General features: G+C 39.2%; 1 protein-coding gene across 1 annotated transcript in view; it reads right to left on the bottom strand.

Moving 5' to 3' along the window:
- Positions 1-2,180: 2,180 nt before the first annotated feature.
- The window catches only part of vps37d (VPS37D subunit of ESCRT-I), a 64,785-nt gene continuing 41,127 nt past the window's right edge, over positions 2,181-25,838 (bottom strand). Inside the window, exons 3-4 of the mRNA XM_067407584.1 lie at positions 15,932-16,014; positions 2,181-3,794 (exon numbers count right to left, since the gene is read on the bottom strand). Of these exons, the coding sequence (XP_067263685.1) occupies positions 3,315-3,794; positions 15,932-16,014 (563 nt within the window). The 3' untranslated portion in view covers positions 2,181-3,314. The remainder of the gene's footprint in view (positions 3,795-15,931; positions 16,015-25,838) is intronic.

Below are 25,838 nucleotides of genomic sequence, written 5' to 3'. Positions count from 1 at the left end.
GAGATTTAATGTTTTTTATCTTCATTTCATCTAAGGCTGTGGCTGAAGAAAGTTGTAGTTTGTGTTCTTATTTCTCTTTCTTTCAGTGCTTGTTCACAGCAGGTGTTTGAATGACTGAAAGAATGTTTCAGGAACATCATACTAACCTTTAAATAACATTCTACAAACCCGATTCCAAAAAAGTTGGGACACTGTACAAATTGTGAATAAAAAAGGAATGCAATAATTTACAAATCTCATAAACTTATATTTTATTCACAATGTAATATAGATAACATATCAAATGTTGAAAGTGAGACATTTTGAAATGTCATGCCAAATATTGGCTCATTTTGGATTTCATGAGAGCTACACATTCCAAAAAAGTTGGGACAGGTAGCAATAAGAGGCCAGCAAAGTTAAATGTGCATATAAGGAACAGCTGGAGGACCAATTTGCAACTTATTAGGTCAATTGGCAACATGATTGGGTATAAAAAGAGCCTCTCAGAGTGGCAGTGTCTCTCAGAAGTCAAGATGGGCAGAGGATCACCAATTCCCCCAATGCTGCGGTGAAAAATAGTGGAGCAATATCAGAAAGGAGTTTCTCAGAGAAAAATTGCAAAGAGTTTGAAGTTATCATCATCTACAGTGCATAATATCATCCAAAGATTCAGAGAATCTGGAACAATCTCTGTGCGTAAGGGTCAAGGCCGGAAAACCATACTGGATGGGGTTGCATGAGTGCGTGTGGCATGGCCAGCTTACACATCTGGAAAGGCACCATCAATGCTGAAAGGTATATCCAAGATCTAGAACAACATATGCTCCCATCCAGACGTCGTCTCTTTCAGGGAAGACCTTGCATTTTCCAACATGACAATGCCAGACCACATACTGCATCAATTACAACATCATGGCTGCGTAGAAGAAGGATCTGGGTACTGAAATGGCCAGCCTGCAGTCCAGATCTTTCACCCATAGAAAACATTTGGCGCATCATAAAGAGGAAGATCCGACAAAGAAGACCAAAAACAGTTGAGCAACTAGAAGCCTGTATTAGACAAGAATGGGACAACATTCCTATTCCTAAACTTGAGCAACTTGTCTCCTCAGTCCCCAGACTGTTATAAAAAGAAGAGGGGATGCAACACAGTGGTAAACATGGCCTTGTCCCAACTTTTTTGAAATTTGAAACTTTCACATCATTGCATTCTGTTTTTATTCGCAATTTGTACAGTATCCCAACTTTTTTGGAATCGGGTTTGTACTAACATTAAGGAAAATGGACATTTTTATGTTCTTGGAATGTTACAAATCAACGTTCCCAGAATGTTGAATTTTAAATCAAAATTAAGTTTAAAGACTATGATGTTCCTCAAATGTTCTTTCAAAATGTTCCTCTAACGTTAAGAAAACTGGACGTTTTTTATGTTTCCAGAACCAACTCTGAACGTTCTTATAACAAATCTGTGTTAGCTGGGAAGTTTGGGCTTTCAAAGACTTCAGCTGCAGCTGTGTAAATAATAAATAAACCATCTGAACCGTTCTCATTGTAAAACGAGGCTTGCACAGACAAACATACAATCAGTTCATCCATCTTACTTGTAATCTTTTTTATCATGTACTTGGAAGGAAAATCCCTAAGAAAACAAAACTTGCCTGATGATAGAAAAATAATAATAGGGTGAATCTCACGAAAAAACATGTCTAGGTCACATTTCACCCCAACATCAAAATCAACGACACTTTATTTTCCTTCAAGAAAACGTTCTTAATTTACGAACACTAATATTTTTGTGAGATTAGTAAAATGCACAGTTCTCATTACTGTCTGCCTGGATGGTTTACTTTTGAGTTTATTTTTATAAGTCACAATAATCTCAATTATAAATAAATAAATAAAACATATGTATATGTGTGTGTGTATATTAAAGAAAGAAAATGTTCAATATTCTTAATAATAATTCATTTTTAAAAGAAGTTTACTACATTACAGTATAAAACAAAAAAACATTCTTACTTCAGGAACACTACTAATTTTGCATTGTAACATTAGTTTTATGTACAGTTTATGTGGTTCTTATTACTGTAATGTGCCTGAAATTCACAATATTCTCAATAATAATTAATTTTTTAAAGAATTTTACTTCATTACAGTACAAAACAAACAAACAAACACACCATGACCAAGAAATATAATAAAAAAAACAATATAATATTAATAAAACAAACAAACAAACAAAAAATTAAAAATAATAATTTTACTAAGATTTGTACTTATAAAATGTAACTATTTCATTTTTGAATCTCAGGTAAATTTGTTGTTTCAAGAATGATTTTATGCTATAAAAATAAAACAGGACAATAAAAGCTCATATTATCTTATATTTTAAAAGACAAACAGTCATGCAGGGGTCCTCTCGATGACAACATGTTCTATGTTCTGTCCTGTTTTCAGTTTTTTTTTTTTTTTGGCATTCAAATTGCACCACATGGTGTTTTTTGACTGGTGCCAATGAGAGCTGTTGGCTAGTCCTGAAATCCTCCACCTCCCCCAGCTCCACCTGCCTAGATCTGCTACGGGATATTTCATTTTTGAATCTCTGGTAAATTTGTTGTTTCAAGAATGATTCTACACTATAAAAATAAAAAGACAAACATTGATTAAGGGGCCATTTACACAGAACATGTTTTTGTGGTTAAAAACGAGAGACACGTTCTTTAAAATGTTAACTTATTTTAACTTGAGTGCTATGTTTTTAGAACACATAGCGCAACGGTTAAACACGTCCGTCTAGTTCAAGTTTTCGTAGAAAAACAATGGTCAAGTAGCGTAGCGGAATGCAAAAAACGGTCAGTGTGAACGACCCCTAAGAACAGATTTTAACAGTGTAGTAAAGGAAACAGAACAAAATACGAAACAACCCAGATATTGGTTTAAAATAAACATCATGATTAGACTTTATTGAACACCCATTAACATTACAAAAAGGTGCCATTTCACAAGTCCCTCAGTGGTCCAAAAGACCTTCCAGTCAAAAAGCAGTGTCTCATGAAACAGGGCACTTCCCTCATACAAACAGTAGCTAAACTCCTGCCGTGTCCCGACTAAACCCACACAAATACAAAACATAACGAAGGTAAACGAACAAGCAACAATGACAAGCAACATTAACGAATACTTTATGGCTTTCTGCTCTCCTCCCTTTTTGGGTACATGAATGTTTGATTTCATGGCAGCATCAGTATTATATATCGACTCGATGAAGGCTTCACGTGGTCTTTGCGTAATTTGCGGACTCTGCTTTCATGTCAAACTCGCGGTGCTGAACGTTATCGACACGGAGGCTCGGGCTGATGGGGACTGGGCCTGTACAGCTGCTGCAATCGGACCGGTCTCACCGGCCAGCCAGGTAACTGTCCTATTACTCTCAGGCCAACGGGCTGCCCAGAGCAGGAATGAGGGGCACCAGGTCCTGAGACCTGCGGCTGGCATGAGCGTGAGTCCAGAGGAGGTAGGACTGAAGCGGAGGAAGAGGAAAGAGGCAGCAGGATGGCCGGGGTCAGACCGTATCGGAGCTGGAAGACACGAGGAGGGCCGTGGGCGCTGATGCCGTTGGGCCGGGATTCCTTGTGCTCCTCCTCCCTCTTCTGCTGCTCCTCCTGCTTCTTCGGTTTCCTGTCGGCTCTGTTGAACTCCTGGAGCTTCTCGGCTTGAGCGCGGCGGATGTGGTACGTCTTCCTGTGGCTTTGAAAAGAATCAAGGAATTCCTCCAGGGGCACGTGGCCCTCCATGAACCTCTCCAGCAACTCCTGTGAAGGTCAAATGACAAATAAACAGGTATTAGAGGACGGGAAGTCAAGCCGGATTCATAACAAGTGTGACGCAGTTGTCTTTCTGACTCATCATGTTCCAAGACAAATGTCAAAGCCCAGTTGCATAAAACAAGTTATTTTTACACCTAATATGAACCTTAAAATGACTTTTGGTGGCAGTCTGATTGATTCTGTCATTTCAAGAAATATTTTTGAGTTAAATAAACACTGCTGGAAAAAAATAGCTTAAACCAGCCTAAGGTAGACTGCTGGTCTTAGCAGGTTTAAGATAGTGTAGCTTTTATTTTTGCAGTCTATGAAGTTGCACTAAATAGAAATTATTGCACATTTTAGTTTTAAAGGGTTAGTTCACCCAAAAATGAAAATTCTGTCATTTATTAATGTACTAAAAACATATTTAAATCAGCTCATGTGAATACAGTGGTTCAATATTAATATTATAAAGCGACGAGAATATTTTTGGTGCCCCAAAAAAAAGCAAAATAACAACTTATATAGTGATGGCCGATTTCAAAACACTGCTTCATGAAGCTTCGGAGCGATATGAATCAGTGTGTCGAATCAGCGGTTCGGAACGCCAAAGTCACGTGATTTCAGCAGTCTGGCGGTTTGACACGTGATCTGAATCATGATTCAACACGCTGATTCATAATGCTCCGAAGCTTCCTGAAGCAGTGTTTTGAAATCGGCCATCACTAAATAAGTTGTTATTTTGTTTTTTTGGCGCACCAAAAATATTCTCGTCACTTTATAATATTTATATTGAACCACTGTACTCACATGAACTGATTTAAATATGTTTTTAGTATCTTTATGGATCTTGAGAGAGGAAATGTCATTGCTCCCTATGCAGGCCTCACTGAGCCATCGGATTTCAACAAAAATATCTTAATTTGTGTTCCGAAGATTAACGAAGGTCTTACGGGTGTGGAACGGCATGAGGGTCAGTAATAAATGACAGAATTTTCATTTTTGGGTGAACTAGCTCTTTAAGTTTGATAATTGGCTTATTTATTTATTTAATTTTTTTCACAAAACCCTGTTTGGGAAATTCTGGTCTAATCTCCCAGCCTGAGCAGCATAAAAGTGCCTAAAACCACTCTAAAACCATCAAAAGAGCACACTTTAGGCTCATTTAAAATGGGGCAGTCGTGGCCTAATGGTTAGAGAGTCAAACTGGTAACCTGACGGCTGCGGGTTTGAGTCTCAATACCGGCAGGAAATGACTGGCACCTAACCCCCAAATCACTCCCTGGCGCCGCAGCAAAGTGGCTGCCCACTGCTCTGGGTGTGTGTGTTCGATACTCACTCCTCCTAATGTGTTAAATGCAGAGGACAAATTCCAAGTATGGGTTACCATGTCACGTTTAAGATGTTTTCTTATTTGTTTTTTTAGCAGGTAAAATCAATGAATTTAGATGTTAACACATAAAGGACGTTTTTGGGTTACCGGACATTGTTTTTTACATCGTAGAGTTTAACACACAAACATGATGTCTGCACAAATAATCCCAGTATAAATTCAACATGACCTCATGTGTCGCCTGAAGCCTCTGGTGGAGGGGGAAGTTGTCTGCACTCTGTCTGTCTCAGTATTGGGTATTGAATAATTGATAAGTCTCATGTGCACAAACCCACCCCCTAAATGTCCTCGCAGACAGAACAATAAAGTGTTTTAGGACACTGCCCTTGGCAAACTACACATCAAATAAATAAATAAATGAACAAATAAATAAACAAGGTTATGATGTCCTACCCAATCTACGTCACACTGGGATTTTACAATTGCAGGTAAAGCTACTATTCCACAAATAAAAAGTAAAAGGATCCAAACGGTATTGCATGAATACATATATATGATTTTTTTTTAAAGTCCTACACATTTGATTTTTACATGTTATGAAGTAAAACATGTGGTTGCTATGAGTGTTCTAAAACTAAAACTATTAAAACTTCTTTTCAGTAATTGAAATAAAGCAAAATAAAGTAAAAAATTATATAAAATATTAAAAAATATATATATATAAATACTACATGAAAAACTTTTAGATTTGAAACAAATAAAAATAATTAATGCTAAATACACAAATAAAACAGTAATAAAAATGTCAAAAGCAAACAGCAAAGTTAATATTAAAAATTAAATCTGATATATATATTTCAGAGATGCTCTTCTTCTAAGCATCAGAATGGGGATAAAAGATGATTTAAGTGACTTGGTCCCAGACGGGCTGGTCTGAGTATTTCAGAAGCTGTTGATCTACTGGGATTTTCACGCATAAAACATCTCTAGGGTTTACAGAGAATGGTCTGAAAAAGAGAAAATATCCAGTGAGTGGCAGTTCTGTGGCGAAAATGCCTTGTTGATGCCAGAGGTCAGAGGAGAATGGCCAGACTGGTTTGTGCTGATAGAAAGGCAACAGCAACTCAAATTATCACTCGTTACAATGAGGTCTGCAGAAAAGCATCTCTGAACGCACAACATGTAAACATGCTCACCAAAACTGGATAATAGAAAGTTGGAAAATATTGCCTGGTCTGATGAGTCTTGATTTCTGCTGCTACATTCAGATTGTAGGGTCGCATAAACAACATGAAATCATGGATCCATCCTGCCTTGTATCAACGCTTCAGGCTGCTGCTGGTGGTGTGATGGTGTGGGGGATATTTTCTTGGCACACTTTGGGCTTTTTAGTACCAATTGAGCATTGTTTAAATGCCACAGCCTAGTATTGTTGCTGACCATGTCCATCCCTTTATGACCACAGTGTATCCATGTGCCATGCCACAAAAGAGTGGTTTCTTGAAAATGACAATGAGTTCACTAAACTCAAATGCCCTCTACAATCACCAGATCTTAATTTAATAGAGCAGTCATATTCAAATGGTAGACTGTGGTCCATGTCTGGACCCAGCAAAAGACCAATATGGACCAAACAGCATTAAACAATATCAAAGTCAATAAAATATTTTTAGACAGCTTTCAAACATGATCGACCCAGCGCAGCCTCTCACTCTCTATCAGTGAAGAAACCGTATCCGATCCAAACATGTGAGTTTATGCAAATGGCTATCATGACGAGTTCTGCATCCTATCCAACTTTGAGTATTAAGAGATCCTCATCTAATCCAATCCTATCCTTATATGCAAACATCTTTGTACGTAAAAGACGGTGTTGCAACTATGAGCAAGCAGCAGAGGGACGCACACAGAAACAGAACATCGATATCAGACATAGACTTTGCGAATGTATGGCATATTCAAAGACAAGAAAAGTTGATAGCAAAAATCACATTTTTAAAGACAAGTGGACAGAAAAGTATGCATTCGTTCTCCCCTCGACAAGTTCAAAACCAATGTGCCTTAGTGCCAATGTGAAGCCATGAAGACATAAAACGTGCAAACGTGAATCAACAGATACGACTTCTTGTATTAGATAGATACATTGATGAAACAAAGAAGGAATTCAGTGAAGACCTTTTGGTTTAACAACTCCTGAAGCACACACACGTGAGGAAAGGACATTCAAATTGGTACTGAAGTACCAGTTGTGGCGACCAGGGCGGGCGAGAGCCATGAGGGAATGGCGCGAGGCCGGTGGCGCAAGAGTTAACGAGCTCCGCCTGGGAGGCGCACCGGCCTTGAGTCTCTCACGGAGGAGCTCCGGGAGCATAAAAGGAGGAGCGACGACAGTGAAGGACGAGAGGACCAGGCCTGGACTTTATTTTATGTTTTATTATGTTTGTGTGGCCGGCAGACATCCGCGAGGGTCTGCCGGCATTACTTTCATTTTGTTCTTTGTTTATTTTGAATTAAAGTTTTATTGAATGTTCGCCGGTTCCCGCCTCCTTCTTCCTGTATTTTCGAACTGTGTTACATTGGTGCCGAAACCCAGGAGGAAGGAGGGACATGCTGTCGGAGAGCCCTCGCTGCTGAGGGGGATCGCGGTGCTGCGGAGTTCGGGCAGCGCGGGAGTGAAGACCGTGAGAGGCTGCCCGAGGTGGTGGTACTGGAGCCTTGTGAAAGGTGGGACAGAGACCTGGATGCCGTGCTCCTGGGACGAGGTGGGGTGGCTGCCATCCAGGAAGGAGCGGAGGAGTCGCTGCCGTCCGCCGTGGGCCGAAGCCTGCTGCCGTCCGCCATGAAGGGGAGGAGCAGGGGACGGGGGACTCGCTGCCGGCTGCCCTCAGCCAGAAGAGCCATCGCCGGCAGTCGAGGATCAAGCCGTCCACCAAGCGTCCAGTGCCATCGTATGGCACCGCGAGGAAAAGCCTCTCGGCAGGCTGAGGACCAAGCGGCAGTGTGTCTGGGAACCGGACCAAGAATTTTTTTCCGCGAGGGTCTGCCGGCATTACTTTCGTTTTGTTCTTTGTTGAATGTTCGCCGGTTCCCGCCTCCTTCTTCCCGTATTTACGAACTGTGTTACACCAGTATTTTTGACCCTAGTCGGAGCCAGAGTATGCTGAGGTCACGACAACAATGATGAAACTGATAAACTTTTTATAGCACCTTCGTCCCTACAGCATTGTCTGCTAAGAGGCTTTCTGACAGAGGTCAATGCCAGCTATGATGACTTACTATTTCACAACAATGAGTGCGTATACATGCACCGTCATGATGCAATTATAATGGGATTTTGGCAATATTGCGATTAAACTTTACCTCATGAAAACGCAATACTTCAATTAAAGTAATGTGATTAAGCTCATAATAATCGTAGTAACCAATCGCAGTAAACTAGATGGTGTATGCCAATTTTAATTGAAATAAACAGGCATGTAAACACGTTAATCACATTATTACCACTCTGACAAAAGTGCGCATGTGCCCGGACATATGCGGATGCCCTGTGTTGTTCACACAACTTCATGAACTCTGTGACATTTGTGAGGGGGGCATGGTTCAGCGAGGTCTGCGGCGGGAGAGAGCATCGGGAGATCTTTGGTGAGTGAGCGAGTTAAATGTAACGTGGTTCGTAAATGTGGGAAGAAGGAGGCGGGAACCGGTGAACGTTCAAACAATAATCTTTAATAAAATAAACAAAGAACAAAATGAAAGTAATGCCAGCAGACCCTCACGGACGTCTGCCGGCCACACAAACATAATAAAACATAAAATAAAGTCCAGGCCTGGTCCTCTCTCTTCCTTCACTGACATCGCTCCTCCTTTTATGCCTCCGGAGCTCCTCCGTGAGAGACTCGAGGCCGGCGCGCCTCGCAGGTGATTCTCATTATCACTCGCGTCACCGGCCTCGCGCCGTTCCCTCACGGCTCTCGCCCGCCCTGCTCGTCACAACATTATTATAAGTTTTCTCTTCTCCAAATCGCTAAACTCTTGTCAGCACAACTCGCTCCGCAGTCAGCTGCTTCGTATCTTCATCCAGATGGCGCGAAGAATGTGACGTGAAGAACGTGTTATGTTTTAAATTCATCTATTTGATTATGAAAAGTGAACAACATGAGTAAGATAGGATACATCATAAGATATATATATCAGGAGACATGGAGTGGGATCAGACATGATTTTGATCACTTCATTAAGTTTTGTTTTGTAGAAAGCATTTCTTTAAAGTGAATTTCATTTGATTAAAATTAAGATCTAATTTTTACAAATGTTTCATCAACCAATTGCCTGGATTTAATAAATAAGAAGCAAATATAGCAGAAAATATAATCATGACATGGAGGCGCTGGCGCGATCACTTGCATGTGAACTGGAGAGCGTCTTAGGCTAAATGAGGCTGCTTGTCTCACAGACATGAGAAATATATCTATAGAAAGCTTGAAATGTCTACTTTTAAACAAAATAATTCAAAACAAAAAGAAATAGTCTACTCTCTGATTATGTAATCCGAATGAAATGTGCATTTTCTCTTTAAGCGTGTCCACGGAGATGATAAGAGTCAGCAATGTCAACTTCATCTTTGCATCCGACACTGATTCAGAAAACATTACTTTATTAATAAACCATTAAAATATCTCCTTGCTGTTTTTTTCACAATCATAATCATTACTTTTGCCGGTTCTTTATGGAAAGCTTTACGCTTGAGTGCTATATAGCCTATATTATGTAAACACTCATTATTGTGGTTTATTCTCTCCAGTATTTAAGAAATTAAATTAATATAAATGTGATTAGTCAACTAATGGCTTAAATGAACAAGTACTAGTCCACTAGAAAAAACTTCTTTCACATATTTTCTATCCAGCATGTCACAAAGGGTATTCTGGTTTGAACTCGCACTCCGCTGACATGCTCTGACACACACACACCCACACACACACACACAGAGCATCGAACATTATTATCAGTTTAAAATTATATTTGTGTATGACTAACCTGTACTATTTCTTTACAACAAAACTCTTTGGAGGTCTATCATCTCTACTCACACACCAGTCGTCATTAGTTAGCATGGGTCCCGCCCCAACACACACCAGAGAAAAAAACTTTGCAGGTCCAATGGCTGAGAGAGCGTCTACTCTGATAAAAACCGCTTCAGTGAGCTCAATTATAGTAATGCAGCATTTTTTTTGTTGTTGTCAGTAACGGTGACGGCGTTGTAACGGGTGAAAAAGTAATTTGTTTGATTTCTTGTTAGTGAAAAAAGTAACGCTGTTTATTTATAACACCGTTATTCCTATCACTGCAAATAATATTGCATTATTGGTGCACATGTAAACATAGTCATTGTCAGGGTTTTGGAGTGCGTTTGGGCCATTCGGGTGGAGATCAAAGCTTTCCTATCAGAGAAAAGGAAGATGTGGAGAAGATGCAAACAGATGCATTTTTGGCAAACATTACATCTCATCTTAATGAGCTCAATGTTAAGCTGCAGGGACAGAACAACACATTATGTAATTTGATAACAGCAGTCAGGTCTTTCCAGAGGAAGTTGGAGATTTTCAAGACTGATCTCCACAATGAACTTGTCCTCTTCCTCATACTTTTGAAGCAAATCAAGAGAGAGAAAGATATGTCCTACCATGCTAATTTCATACAGAAGCTGATGGACAACTTCAAGACTCACTTTGATGACTTTGTTCCTGGAGGACATTTGCTGTTGATCATACAGAACCCATTCTTGGTCACAAATGAGTTTTCAGAGGAAGCAAAACAGATCCTCACATGGGCAAATGTTGTATCACAACAAATGGAATTGATTGAACTGCAAGAAAATGTGGCTTTGAAAGAGCAGGTTGGTAATTGTGACCCTGCTGCTTTCTGGGGAAAGATGGTGCCGGCTGCTGATTTCCCTGTTCTAAACAAAACAGCACCACATCCTGACCATGTTTGGTTCCACATATTGCTGAGAGTCAACATTCTTCACAATGAACACCTGCACCATTGTCTTAGAATTGCATTCACACAATTTTTTCCAAAGTTCAAAGTATTGGCAGAAGAACAAGTGTCATTTTTCTCATTAGTCACTGATGTAAAGTACAGAGTGACTAGTGCATGCATGGAACAAGGTCTGTGTGGTCATTGGATTTTCCTTTGTTCTCCATAAATTGTGCACTTTTGTTATTATTATTATTATTATTATTATTTATTCAATTAAGAGAAATGCACAATGCATGTAAAATGGCTCACAGTGACTTTTTTTGCATACAGATGACTATGCAACCACTTTTGTTGTCACAAATGTGCAGTTTAATATATTTTTGTAAGTGAAACCATTTGTTGAATACTTTTTGTTTTACTAATTTTTTAGTTTAACTTCTTGATGCAGCAAGATAAATAGTAGCCTATGGACAAGTACAGTCTGTACAATGCATATTTTCACAGTCAAAAAAAGAAGTTGTTTGTAGTTCCTTAAAATGTGTCTGAATGGTCTCATTTCATATATTTAATAATAGTCCTGAAAACATCTGATACCAAATCATAGTATGGACAAGTATGTTTGTTATTAGGGCTGGGTATTGACACAATTTTAACAATTAGATTCGATTACTATTCACATGCTTTCGATTCGATTAAATTACGATTACGATTTTGATTCAATTACAATTATTTTGGATGTAGCATTTCAGTTACAGAACAGAACATTATGAATTATAATGAATATGTAACGTGCATAGCTATATTTATCAGAATTTAAAGCATACTCTGCTGAGTATACTTTCTAGCTGACTAATGAGTTTATGGTCACTGAATATGTTTTTCTGCGGTAAATGTGACGTTACATGACATTGTTTACAAGCTGTTTTATTGACGACTTTCCGAGGATGAAACACTGATTGAGCGATTACACGAGACATGATATGGATTGAGGTAAGTTGTACTGTATCTTTTAACACACCTTCAGATGTTTATTCATGTTTATTTCGCTCTGTAACTGGTATTAAAGCAGAGAAGAGGATGTTCATATGTGATCCGTGCTGCCGCTTCTCTTTAACTGAGGCACTAAAGCAATCTGTCACACCACATTAAGCAGCGCCAAAACGAACAAACAAACAAAGCACAAAGATTACTGCAATTTATTGGACGAGAGGTTCTACATGTTCTGCTCAATCATCAACTGAAAACAGACTAGACTAATCAATTCTTGGGATTTAAGAATCAATATCGGTTTGTTAAAATGAGAATAGATTAAAATCGAGAAATCAATATTTTTTACCCAGGCCTATTTGTTTATTATTATCAGTGAATGTTTGAACATTTTTTAATAGTTGTGTTTGAGTGCCTCAATTGTCCTCATTGTGAAAAGATGATTTCAAAATCATTCAGTCATTGTTGTAAAGGGTTCAAATATGCAAAGAATTTTTGGGACCTGGAGATTTTTTCTGAAGAACAGAGCTCAGTTTAACTGCTCAGAACAAACAAGACTCTTGAGCAACCATCACAAAACAAAAAAACAGTCGTAGATCATCCAGGTAACCACACACAGTATTAAGAATCAATGGTTCACAATCTTTTGAACTGGGTCATTTTAATAAATTCGGCTATTTTTTGTCTTGTGAACTAAATGCAAACATCTTTTATGTAAAATATCTTACTCAGGACAGTACTAAGTAAAAAATAACAAGCATTTTGTATGATCTCTCTTATTTTGTATGCACATTTTCACAGATTCTGCAAGTGTTTCACATACTTATTCTCGCAACTCTACATAATAACATAACATAAGTGGTTAAAATCCCTTTTTTTAATGCAAGTCTATGTTGTTGTTTTTTTCACTCGTTTAATTTTTTGGCAGGCAAAAAATCTAATCAAAAACGTCAAAGCAAACCTTTCTAAACAAACATGACAAACAAGTTAGTACTAAGGGTCAGGGGTTTGTTGAAATCCCTCAAGTATAAGCAACAGAAATAATGTCTTACCTCAGTGGGGTTTCCCAATGTAATCAAAAGTAAAATTACTATTGCATGAACACAAAGTTAAATGTATCCAAAAGTTATAAATGGAGTTTGTCTTAATGGATAAAGCAGAGCCCTCCTACAGTTATTCATGTGGTCTCCTGCTGTTTATTAGCTCTTTATAATTCCTCAATCAAGGCATCATTAAAATTTTATAGTTTCATATAAGAACTATGAACAGTTGCCATCAGCCCTTTTCTAGGCGAATAGAATATGCAAGTCCTGTGGGAATCCACAGCTTTAATCCGGCTCAGAAACACACGTGTCGTACTGATGTTTTGTCTGGCACAGGTCCTGCTGAAGGCTTGCTCTCCGTACAGCTTACTTACGATGGAGTGAGATCATCAATCAGACGGCAGGGGCATAATGACAAAGTCACAGAGCTATCGATCGGGCCTGTGTGAGGTGGAAGACACAGTGCTTGTTTACAGCTTGAGGATGGATAACCCCACGTAGATCAATCAGATAAAGCTGAACGGGTGGGACAGGGCGGCTGAGACAACAACAAGAGAAGACATCTAAAGAGTATTTTTCCAATGGCGCATGTTGTGCTGAGCTGTTTTAAGCACTCTGTTGAATAGTGTGTGAGGCTAACATATCACGAAATCATTTGTGATGTTCAATATGTGGAGAAATCGTTCTTCTGAGTCAGATCTTTTCAGTGAATACATTCAAATGGTTTGTAAACCAGTTTTGAGTCAACATCTCACAGACTCATTAATCTGCAAATGAAACTGTTTTAATGAAAAGCATTTTATTAAAATGCCAAGAAAAAAAGGAAAGTAATTTTTGCATTGCTTTATGTATAATATATTTAGGCTCTACATTTAAGGGACTTTTATGTTTCTATTCATCAAAGAATCCTGAAAAATGCAACATGGTTTCCACAAAAATATTAAGCAGCACAACTGTTTTTAACATTGAAATATTTCTTGAGCAACAAATCAACATATTAAAATGATTTTTGAAGGATCATGTGGCACTGAAGACTGAAAATTCAGCTTTGCCATCACAGGAATAAATGACATTTTAAAATATATTAAAATATAAAACAGTTAATTTAAGTTAAGCAATGATATTTCACAATAATACTGTTTTACTGTATTTTTAATCAAATAAATTCGACAAAAAAAAAAAAATTTTGACTGTAGTAATTTGCAACAAATACCTGGATTGTTTTTTTTTTTTTACTGATTTATTCAAACAAACCGTTCAAAGGAATCAATTTGCGCAAACAAGCCTGATTTCTCATCACTAGTAATGAATGTTAACAAGGAACATGAGCGCATGGATGAAAAACAGGGATGCACAGACACGGCCAGGCTAAAATTGAATTATATCCATACAAATAGATGAAACCATTTTCATGCTTCTGAGACAATGAGGGCTGATATTACAACTGTTGTATTCATATTGAACAATTTGTATAGTCTATAACTTGTCCTGCACCTGTGCTTCAGATGCGAATGACAGCTTAAATCAAGCAACTTGTTGAGTACCATTACTTTAAGCAATCAGAAATGCAATTTTTGCCTGCTGGGCAAAAAAAACAAATCTCATAGACTTACACTAAAGAAGGGAATATTATTGAGACTTGAGTATTTGACTTGGGCTAATAAGCAACCACCCTTGCAACTGCATGACATTGCACTAAAATTCACCCAGAACACCTGCACAGGCTTGAACCACTCATTTTCTTTTGAAAAAATGTAAAAAAAAAAAAAAAAAAAAAAGGCCCCATAAAGCCTACTGTTCTGATACGCAAATTTCTCAAGCCTCTAAATTATCAACATGATCAAAACCATGATCGTGGTACACATGCTTTTTTGCTGTGAAATCTTTACTCATTTTTATTAACTACATTCATGAATTAATTTTTATATGGTTAGTCATATTTCTATGACTGTTATAAAGATCTCACTGATTTACAACCTATCAGAATTTTATCTTAATTTCTAGCCATACAAATATCAGCAACTGCATTAAAATGGCATATTTTTTGCCCAGTTTGGGCTTCTGAATAAAATTGAGGTGTTTTTTCCTTCTTGGGTAAATTCAATTTATACTATATGAGCCATACGTGTAATGTATCAAATACAATACATATCACAATATTCTTGTCTGAAGGTTCAATAAACTGTTCCATTTCAACTTTTTTTCTGACTATTATTTGACTATCATGTGTCAGACTTAAGGGTTAAGCATCAAATTCCATATAGGCTGAGTTATATCTACAGAAGAAAGAAAACACCATGTGAGGAGAAATGTTCTTAATGAAATGTTGGGAGTGCTGGTTTTCCACTTCTGGGACAAACCACAGTGCTGGAGACGTGACATCAGCTCTGATGTGTTTGCCTCATCTCTTATTTATAACACATAGGCTGTCAATGCTTTAAATCATTGATTAGATCACAGATCCATCTTTGTAAGTAGTGCAGAGGTTAGTGGATTTTGAGGGTGGATTTTCACCTTCATGTCACCCTCAAATTCAGAGCCGGATCAACCAGTCCTGTTTAAATATGGATTGTGTCATGTAGAGACCTTCTGCACTTTTGTCAGGCTTTCATTCTGCTTTGTTCTGGTTCAGTTGGCAGGGCATGTTCATTCAACAGTCTGTCTGAATAAACAACATCCTGAGAGAACTGCTAAAAAATAACATGTCAAAATTGTTCCCGTCTTTTGATACGGTGTGGGCAGGGAGACACCGAAACACTTTCAGGATATATAAAGGATGCAAAGGACTTTAAAATCACCTCAGACTGTTCTTCGGCGCGTGCAACCTCCTCCTGGAGCAGATTGTGGGCAGTCTGAGGGCTGTGCTTCTCCGTGAAGGCCTCTGGAAAAACCACAAACATTTAATCTCAGTCAGTTTCAATTCTTAACACGACACTGGCTTAGAACTGAAGTTTTTTATAGATATTACAGTGACTCTGCTGCACCCCAGTTGCCCCGCTGCTTAATCTGCTGCCCCATGACAAAAAATGTGAAAGACAACACAAAATATTATGTAGATAATAAATAGACAACCTCCTGTTACATAAGCCACATTTCCACCATCGGGCCAATCCCTCTCGTTGCTTAACTGTTCCATTCTGTGCCAATCCGGCCCAGTTGGTACGGATATGGTTTAATTTTCCATTGTGAGGCTGATAACAGAGCTAGTTGGAATTTAAAGGGTTAGTTCACCCCAAAATGAAAATTATGTCATTAATTACTCATTCTCATGTTGTTTCAAGACTTTCGTTCATCTTTAGAGCACAAATGAAGATCTTTTTGGATGCTGTCAGATTTCCTTCGATTGACTGCCACTGTAACAACCACTTTGATGCTTCAAAAACTTTGCTGATGAATGTTTACATGTGAGTAAATGCATAAATTAAAGGGTTAGCTCACCTAAAACTGAACTTTCTGTCATTAATTACTCACCCTCATGTCATCCCAAACCCATAAGACCTTTTCGAAGCACAAATGAAGATATTTTTGATAAAATCCAAGAGTATCTGATCCACATGTAGGCAGCAATGACATTGCACCTTTTGAGGTCTGGAAAGGTACTAAAAACACATCACTAAAACCGTTGACGTGACTACAGTGGTTCAACCTTAATATTATGAAGCGACGAGAAGACTTTTTGTGCAAAAAAACAAAACAAAAATAACAACTTTATTCAACAAATTCACCTGTCCCCTGTCATACTGCTACACTATTTTCGTTGCAGAGCTTCAGTGTTTACGTCCGCTCAGTATTGGTCACGTGAGCAGTACAATGCATGCGTGAGCCCACGTTTAGACATAAACACTGAAGCTCTGCAACGAAACGTAATAAATGACTGAACTTTCATTTTGGGGTGAACGAACCCTTTAATACAAATGCATCAATCATTGCCTTGGTAAAGCAAGAGTGTGTGTTTATGTCGCTAAAATAGCATGCTTAGCCAGCTACAGAGAAACTGGTAACCAGGCAACAGGCAAGCGACCAATCCTGAGTGGCGATGTCACTACACGCATTCTACAGTTCAGCACAGTTAGCTAACCGTCATGAGAATTTCAGGCTAAGAACGGTTTGTAATCGTGCTGTCCCGTACCAGGCTGAAGTGGAAATACAACTGAAATGTTCCTAGCTGGCTTGATGGTGGAAAAGCAGCTATAGAGTGAGTGAATGATTCTTTTGTGCCAGCTGTTATCAGCTCATTGGTTGAACAGATTCACAAAACAAATCAATCATAGAATTATGCAAAGCATAAAAGTCCAATGACAGTGAAAGAGAAAAAGATCACAATATACCATGGTTTTGAGTAACTTCACACTATACATAAATCATTTCAATGTCATCATAATATATAAAAGATGATATTACAATAATAATGTCATTGGAATCACTTTCAGGACAATTTTTCAAGCTGATGAATAATAAAAACATTAACAGCCAATCAGAATCCATCCAATTTAAAGAGCTTGATCATTTAAATTGACAGATGACAGAACCACTGTGCGCTTATAATAAATAGAACGTTATCCAGTATAGTTTCCATTATATTTATCTTTCTTGTTTTAAAAGGGCCTTAAAGGATTAGTTCACTTTTAAATAAACTTTTGCTGATAATTTACTCACCCCCATGTCATCCAAGATGTCTTTGTTTCTTCAGTCAAAAAGAAATTAAGGTTTTTGATGAAAACATTCCAGGATTTTTCTCCATATAATGGACTTCAATGGGCACCAAACGGTTCAAGGTCCAAATGACCGTTTCAGTGCAGCTTCAAAGGGCTTTAAACGATACCAGATAATGAATAAGGCTCTTATCTAGCGAAACGATCAGTAATTTAAAAATAAAATAAAAGTTTAAGTTTTATAAGCACAAATGCTCGCCTTGCTTTGTTCTGCGATGCACGTTCGTGACGTCACGTAATACGCAATTACGTTGAAAAGGTCACGCTTGACGTAGGCAGAAGTACCGATTCAGTGTTTACAAGTTGAAAGTGCAAATACTAAGTCAAACGGCGTTTACAAAAAAAGGTAAAACAACAATGTCGGATTTTGAACTTCGAGGAGAAGATGAGTTTTTCGCCCTGACATACCTTTTTGAACAAGAATACACAAAGGAAGGGACTGCTGCGGCGACACAAACCTCTCAAGCATTGGGCAGACAAAGATCTAACGAGATGTGGTGGTGCACATGTGGCAAATGCCAACCATTGCCAACAGAGGAAGAATCTCAATGCTGCCACGACTGGACCATTTCAATCAGTCGGTGAGTCCCTGTTTCCATCTCGCTGCATTACCGGACAAAATGGATTTCCACCTTTACTGAGCAACAGCGTTTTAAGGGGGTTGCACAACGGACGCAAAGCTCAGGGCCGCGCCACGTCTTTAAAATTCGAACGCATTGTTTTCAATGAGTGTACACACACCGGCGGTGACATTCAGCGCTTGTCCGTGGCGCCCAGCTACGACTCAGGAAGTTGTTCAAAAACCTGCCCCGCCACAGAGCGCCATGTACATTGTTTTACATTAAATGTATATTATATTTCTCTCAAATCATCGTTAATGTACATACTGACTTCATCCTGTGCTGCAAGATATATTAATTTTACATTTTTAGTTTAACAGCTTGAATAAAGTCTAAAAATGTATAATAAACGTAGCCTTTTCTTACCTCTTGCTTTGTTGTGCCATTTTTCCTTGTAAGTTACACTAACCTCAGTGCGAAATATTAAAGCATAGGCATATGTAACGTTTCCCTCTTGATGTAAAACACTCCCATTGTGCAGCTCTTCTATCAGGAGTCAATCCAAAAGTGAGCTTGCGTGTATATAATGTGCGCGGCCGGTGTGCGATACCTGTGAGTTGTCAGAGACACGACGCTGTGCGGCGCCAAGCTTCGCGTCCGGTGTGCGACCCCCTTTAGAGGTGTTTTTGCTCTGATGGAGAAGGGTATGACAGTCTGATGGCACTGACAACACAGGATGGAAGAACCATTAGTTGTTTTACCTTTTTTTGTAAACGTGACCTTTTCAACGTAATTGCGTATTACGTGACTTCACGAACGCCCATCGCAGAACAGAGCATGGCAAGCATTTGTGCTTATAAACCTTAAACTTTTTTTATTTTTTTTTTAAATGACCAATCGTTCGCTAGATAAGACCCTTATTTATCGTCTGGTATCGTGTAAAGCCATTTGAAGCTGCACTGAAACTCTCATTTGGACCTTGAACCGCTTGGTGCCCATTGAAGTCCATTATATGGAGAAAAATCCTGCAATGTTTTCATTAAAAACCTTAATTTCTTTTTGACTGAAGAAAGAAAGACATGAACATCTTGGATGACATGGGGATGAGTAAATTATCAGCAAAAGTTTATTTAAAAGTGAACTAATCCTTTAAGTTCCTGCTGATTGCCACCCCCAGTTACCAAATTAAAGACTTTTTCACTGAATCAAGCAAGCGGTGAGTTACCAGCTCGCTCACTAAGCTGTCAGTATGTCAAGAACTGTTACACGTTTGAACGTGCAAGCATGCATGAGATTTAAAAGCTATGCATGAGAGGACTTCCACAGAATAACACATTTTTCTAATAACTTAATTTGATGTTCTTCACATAAAACTACCATATGACTTCAGAAGATCTGAAACACTGTATGATTAAATAAAGGATCTTAATTGGCACTTATGATTCCATTAAGGAATTCTTTAGATTATTTAAATGTTCTTCACATTAATAAAAAAAAAATTGATTTAAGAACTGTTCACTTAAAGGTTCTTTGAAGAATCTAAATTGGCTCTTCTAACTGTTAAAGCTGTTTAACTTTTTTTTTTTTTTTTGGTACCTTTATTTCAAAGAGGCCATGTTATGCCCTTTTACAACATCTTGATTTAGTTTTTTTGGGGTCTACTAGAATAGGTTTTCATGCTTGACTGTTTTAAAAAAAAAAACACCTTATTTTTCACATATTTTATATTGTTGCAGCACTTTTCTTCCCAGTCTGTCTGTAACGCTCTGTTTAGTTTCTGTCTCTCTATGAAGCCCCTCCTTCCAAAAAGCTCAAAGTGCTCTGGGTGGTCGGCTGGACCAGTGTGTTGTGATTGGTCAACTAATTTGAGCGTGTTTTGGAAATGTCTTGCCCTTTCAACAAATGCAACTCAACCAGGTCTCATCTTGGGAGGGAATTATTTAAATTTGTGCTTTGTAACTTGGCAGACCTTTCTAATATTGCTAAAACAGCAACATTACACACAAAAGAAAGTTGAAAATGTGAAAAAGCATAATAGTCTTCTTTAAATAGTGTACTTTTGTGGTCCTTTTGGTGCATGTTGTAATAAATGGCAGAAAAAAAGGCATAAATGTATATATATAGTATATATAGTATATATTTGTTCAGCGTACCGCTGCACAAACAGATCTCTCAGCGGCTGGTAACTGTGCCAACAGGACAAAAGAACACCACAACAGTGTGTGAAAATATATTGTGAGTGTGTTCAGCTGTGAAGAAGCTCCACTGCTTGAGTTTTTGTGTAAAGTGCGAGCTGAAGTTGCACTCAGGTCTCTTTACAATGTTATTGCAGTGCCCTGAGGGTGAGGGTCGATGCAATCACTTTCTGTTAGCTCATGTCCACTGACGAGAGTGAGGGGCTCGGACCCTCTAAGTGTTGTGCTGGGGTTGCTAAGGCAACCGGCAATTATGTTAATGTGAAGATGTGTTGAGTCCACAGGGGATGTGAAAAGCTGAGCTAGTGGCCATTGAGGGCATAGACAGGTCACAGCAATGACACCATTTGCGCTCCAATAAGCCAGAGCCTCAAAAAAAAATCTCCATTATAGAATGGAAATGCTCTTGAAAAAATTATTGTGAAGGTACCATGTTATAATGAATGTACCAGATGGTAATTATAATGGTACTGATTATCATATTCTCCATTTACATGGTACTCCAACATTGCAAAAAACAAAACAAAACAAAAAAATGCTAATTTTAATTAGAAAAAATATAAAAGTACTACAGTAAAAGTTATTCTAAGTTATTACATGTATTTTACATTTATACAGAGAAACATTACAGTATATATCATTTAATTTTAACAAGTACAAATGGCGTAATCTATGTTGAAAATTAACTTTAAATAAAATAATATATGTACTTTAATGTTTGTTTCAGCAGGAAAAAGTATCAATCACTTTAATCAATTTGTAGGCCAGTATTAGTGTTACATATTTACTTTTACAGTAAAACATTGTTAAAAAAATGTTCTACAATGAAAGACGATAAAACTATAGTGAATATTGGAACTTAAAATCAAATCATCTTAGATTTTTACTTTTCCTGCCAGCATGTTCATTGCCCTCACCCCAAAACATATATTTTTGACAATACATATTAATAGTTTTATTTAACGTTTCAGTTCCTCTAACAAAAATAGTCAAATCATTTTAAAAAACTTGTATTTTGTTTAAACGTAACTACCGTTCAAAAGTTTGTGGTCAGTAAGATTTTTAAGAATTTACTGACTAATTTAAAATTTATAAAATGGAAAACAATTAATTTAAATTGATTTTTTATGTTTTTTATTGAATAAATGGAGCCTTGGCGAACATAAGAGACTTCTTTTAAAAACAAAACAAAAAATCGAACTGACCTCAAACATTTGAACAGCAGTGTACATTAGAATAATTCTATTATCAAAGAGACAGTAATATTTAATTTTTAATTCCCTAAAAATATTTTTTGATAAAATTAAACAAAACAACAAAAGACATTTTCATGGCTGGTAAGAAATATTTCTGGATGATAATTTTTTCTATTCAACTGCTATTGAGAAGTATGGCAAAAACATGTAACGTATGTGGCTCAAAAAGACCGCAATTCTATCTGGTGGCGCTAGTGGTGTAGAAATGACACGCATTATTAAATATACATTTTTTTTTTGGTGAAGGTACCACCATGGTAGTGACTAAAACATGACAACACCATAATACCACGTCCAAATATCCATGGTAATACCATGTTTCTATTCAAGCATACCATTAATATACCACTGCTATTCTGTTCTGCAGTATATAATATATTTGAGATTCTCCCACAGACTTGTATATGATGAGCTTCATCCTTAATTTATTTTGTCACTATGGACTGATGCCAACACTCTCTGAGATCAGTCAGGCACACGCCTTGCCAACTCACAACAAAGCCTTTAATATTGCTCCTACATGTCCCGCTCTCAGAACATGAATAATCAACGGCCCACTATGTCTCATGCATTAGTGTGTATCTGTACGTACTGGCCTTGTGACTGCTGAGGCATGTCAGCGTGAGCAATGGGGGAGTGGCACACCACGTGCATGACCCCCGAGCCCCACACGATGAAACGGTAATGGAAGGCGACAGACAGCCAAACAAACACTTGGGGAGCAGCTGTGGGTGACCTACATACTGTGGAGAAACCATGCAGATGGGCTGCAGGGCATCCGCTTAGCGGCAAGAAGACTACTGGAGCCAGAGATATGACCTGGGGCTTGTGGGACCTCGCAGTCACAATGGCTACTGATGGATATTAATCTGAAGACCCAATGATATTATTGTGACATGACAGATCATAGTCCTCTGCTTGAAGAGGTCACGTGGAACCAAAATACACATAACCAAGGCAAAAAAAAAAAAAAAAGTTGAGATTTTAACCAATTAGGTGCATGAAATGGAAAATCAGAGAAAGAAAATAATCATTCACCTGAGCTGAACTTCAGAGATCTATAAACCAGAGACAAGTTTGGCTCCCTCTCCATGAATATATAATGGTTATTGATTTCATTGACTGAAAGCAACTGTTTTGTTCCAAACAAAAGGTCTTTTGAGGCCTGACTTTATTATTCTGTCGGCATTTGTAAAATAAATACATTCATACCAAATGTCTCTTGAAGGGAAAATTGTTTGTTCTCACAAAACAACCCCTGCGAAAAACTTCACAACAACTTTTATTCATTTTGAAGTCTAAATACAATCATAAAATAAAAAGCTAAACGTTGCTATAAACACATTATGGTCGCATGACTTCAATGTCACTACCATTAAGCTTCTGACAGCTCTTTTAGTCTTTATTTAAAAATATTTTTCTCTGAAAGTTCAAATTATAACAGTTGCAAGTGCGCAACATAAACACAATGAGGCTGTGAAAGCGGACTAGTGAGTAGATGAGTTTACCCGTTCAGCGAATGACGTTTAGGCCCAGATTTAGAGCGCAAACCCTCTTTTGGCATTAAAAAACTACTTTTAGGGTTTACTAAAGACACACAGTGAAACATTAGCGGTGAAAAGCCGTGGACAGTGTTATTTTTGTGGCTGACCTTACTGCATATGCATTTGTAGGAGTTTCCATTTTAGATGCAAAATTTATGGGAGGAGAGTATTTAAATCAATCATGCAAGGTGATTTACTAAGGTTTGTGCTAGTCAATTTACTGACATCGATCCAGTGTCTACAAAGCGAACGTGCAACGATTAAGCCAAATGGCCTTCACCAAAACAAAAAATGGTAAGACAACAATATCTGACAATTTTGAAGTTGGAGGAGAAAATTCTTTTTTTTTCGCCCTACCACGGTACTTTCGCCTACGTCATGCGTAATGCGTGGCGCATTACAGAGCAGTGCAAGACGAGCATTTGTGGTTAAAAAGTATATACATTTTTATTTTATTTTTTTAAATGACCAATTGTTTCATTAGATAAGACTCTTACTCCTCGTCTGGGATCACATAGAGCTCTTTCAAGCCGCACTGAAACTGCAATTTGCATCTTCCACCTGGTGAACCCCATTGAAGTCCACTATATGGACAAAAATCCTGGAATGTTTTCCTCAAAAACGTCTCGGTTACGTATGTAACCCTCGTTCCCTGAAGACGATGATGTTCATGTCTTTCTTTCTTCAGTCGAAAAGAAATGAAGGTTCCCTTTCAGTCGGTCACGTTCGACGTACGTCAGTAGTGACCGACGAATGGGATATCGCTTAGAGAGCCCTATCATCTTCGTGTAAACTAAAACAAGCCAATGGAATTGGCGTGCGATATTTGCATAATGCGCACCGCCCCCGACAGGTGTATATAAATAGGAAGCAGATGCAATCGCACTCTGTTTTTCGCTGAGGAGACAACTGGTGTCCGCACTACAGCGAGGGTACAGAAACTGTGGCGACGGGACGTACGTCTCCGTTCCCTCCTTCAGGGAATGAGGGTTACATACGTAACCGAGACGTTCCCTTTCAGTCGGTCACGTTCGACGTACGTCAGTAGTGACCGACGAATTGGGATCCCAACTAAAGCGCCACAGTTACGAAACCCCTTCCAGTGCCCAGCACAAGCTCAGCCGCCCATAGCACCGGCTGGCGGTGAAGGGGGCGAGCTTACACCGAGAGAGTCTACTGCTGTCTAACCACTACCCACTAAGTAAACTAGACACACTGGGGAAGCGAACCCGTAAGGGACGCTGCGGAAGCCACTACCTACCCAATGGGGGAGGAGTTTACGTGGGAATACACACATGGACTGGCCCGGGGGGGCAGTACGCATATGGAGTCCCTGGGATGGCTCCACCTGGTTAGGGGGAGACTCATCTGACAGGTGACAGCAGAGCTGGCTCTGCTAAGGGAAAGACACGGACTCGGCCCGTAGGGAGTTTTAAACCGTGGAAAATACACATATGGGACCGCTCACGTAGGGCCCCAGCCAACAGACAGCGTCAGCGACGGATGTAGGCCTGGCATCAGACACTCCGCAATGTCCGAGCCGAAGGGGGAGGCGGAGGAACTCGACAGGGTTCGCCAAGCGGGGAACGCGACTGGAGTGAAAGTATGCACGTATCCGGCCAGTGGCGGGAATGGCATTGCAAGCCGACACTTAGAGTGGGTACAACACGTCTACCGACTAGTGGATGCGAGTACACGCGAGGATACCGGCTCTACACGTAGGCTATAAAACCTAGCGAACGTGTTAGGCGTCGCCCAGCCCGCAGCTCTACAGATATCTGTCAGCGAGGCGCCATGAGCCAGCGCCCAGGAAGAGGCCACCCCTCTGGTGGAGTGGGCTCTCAACCCGAGCGGGCAAGGCACGCCCTGGGATTCGTACGCCAAGGCGATGGCATCCACTATCCAGTGGGCCATCCTCTGCTTGGAGACAGCCTTTCCCTTCTGCTGGCCTCCGTAACAGATGAAGAGCTGATCTGAGGTCCTGAAGCTTCGCGTTCTGTCCACGTAAACGCGCAGAGCGCGGACGGGACAGAGCAAAGCTAGGGCTGGGTCTGCCTCCTCCGAGGGCAGCGCTTGCAGGTTCACTACCTGATCTCTGAAGGGAGTGGTAGGAACCTTGGGCACGTATCAAGGCGGGGTCTCAGGATGACGTGAGAAGCACCGGGCCCGAATTCTAGGCACGTTTCGTCGACCGAAAATGCATGCAGATCCCCTACCCTCTTCAGGGAATCCAATGCAACCAGAAGAACCGTCTTAAGAGACATTAGTTTCAGGTCGACTGATTGCAAAGGTTCGAAGGGATGACCCCGGAGAGCTGTGAGAACCAGGGTCAAATCCCAAGAGGGTACGGAGGAAGGGCGAGGAGGATTCAGTCTCCTGGCCCCCCTCAGGAATCTGACGATCAGATCGTGTTTCCCCAGGGACTTACCCTCAACTGC

Source organism: Chanodichthys erythropterus, chromosome 13 (assembly GCF_024489055.1).
Source record: "Chanodichthys erythropterus isolate Z2021 chromosome 13, ASM2448905v1, whole genome shotgun sequence".
Classification (NCBI taxonomy): Eukaryota; Metazoa; Chordata; class Actinopteri; order Cypriniformes; family Xenocyprididae; genus Chanodichthys; species Chanodichthys erythropterus.
The sequence above is the reverse complement of the archived record's forward strand: the minus strand, read 5'-3'. Positions and strand labels throughout refer to the sequence as shown.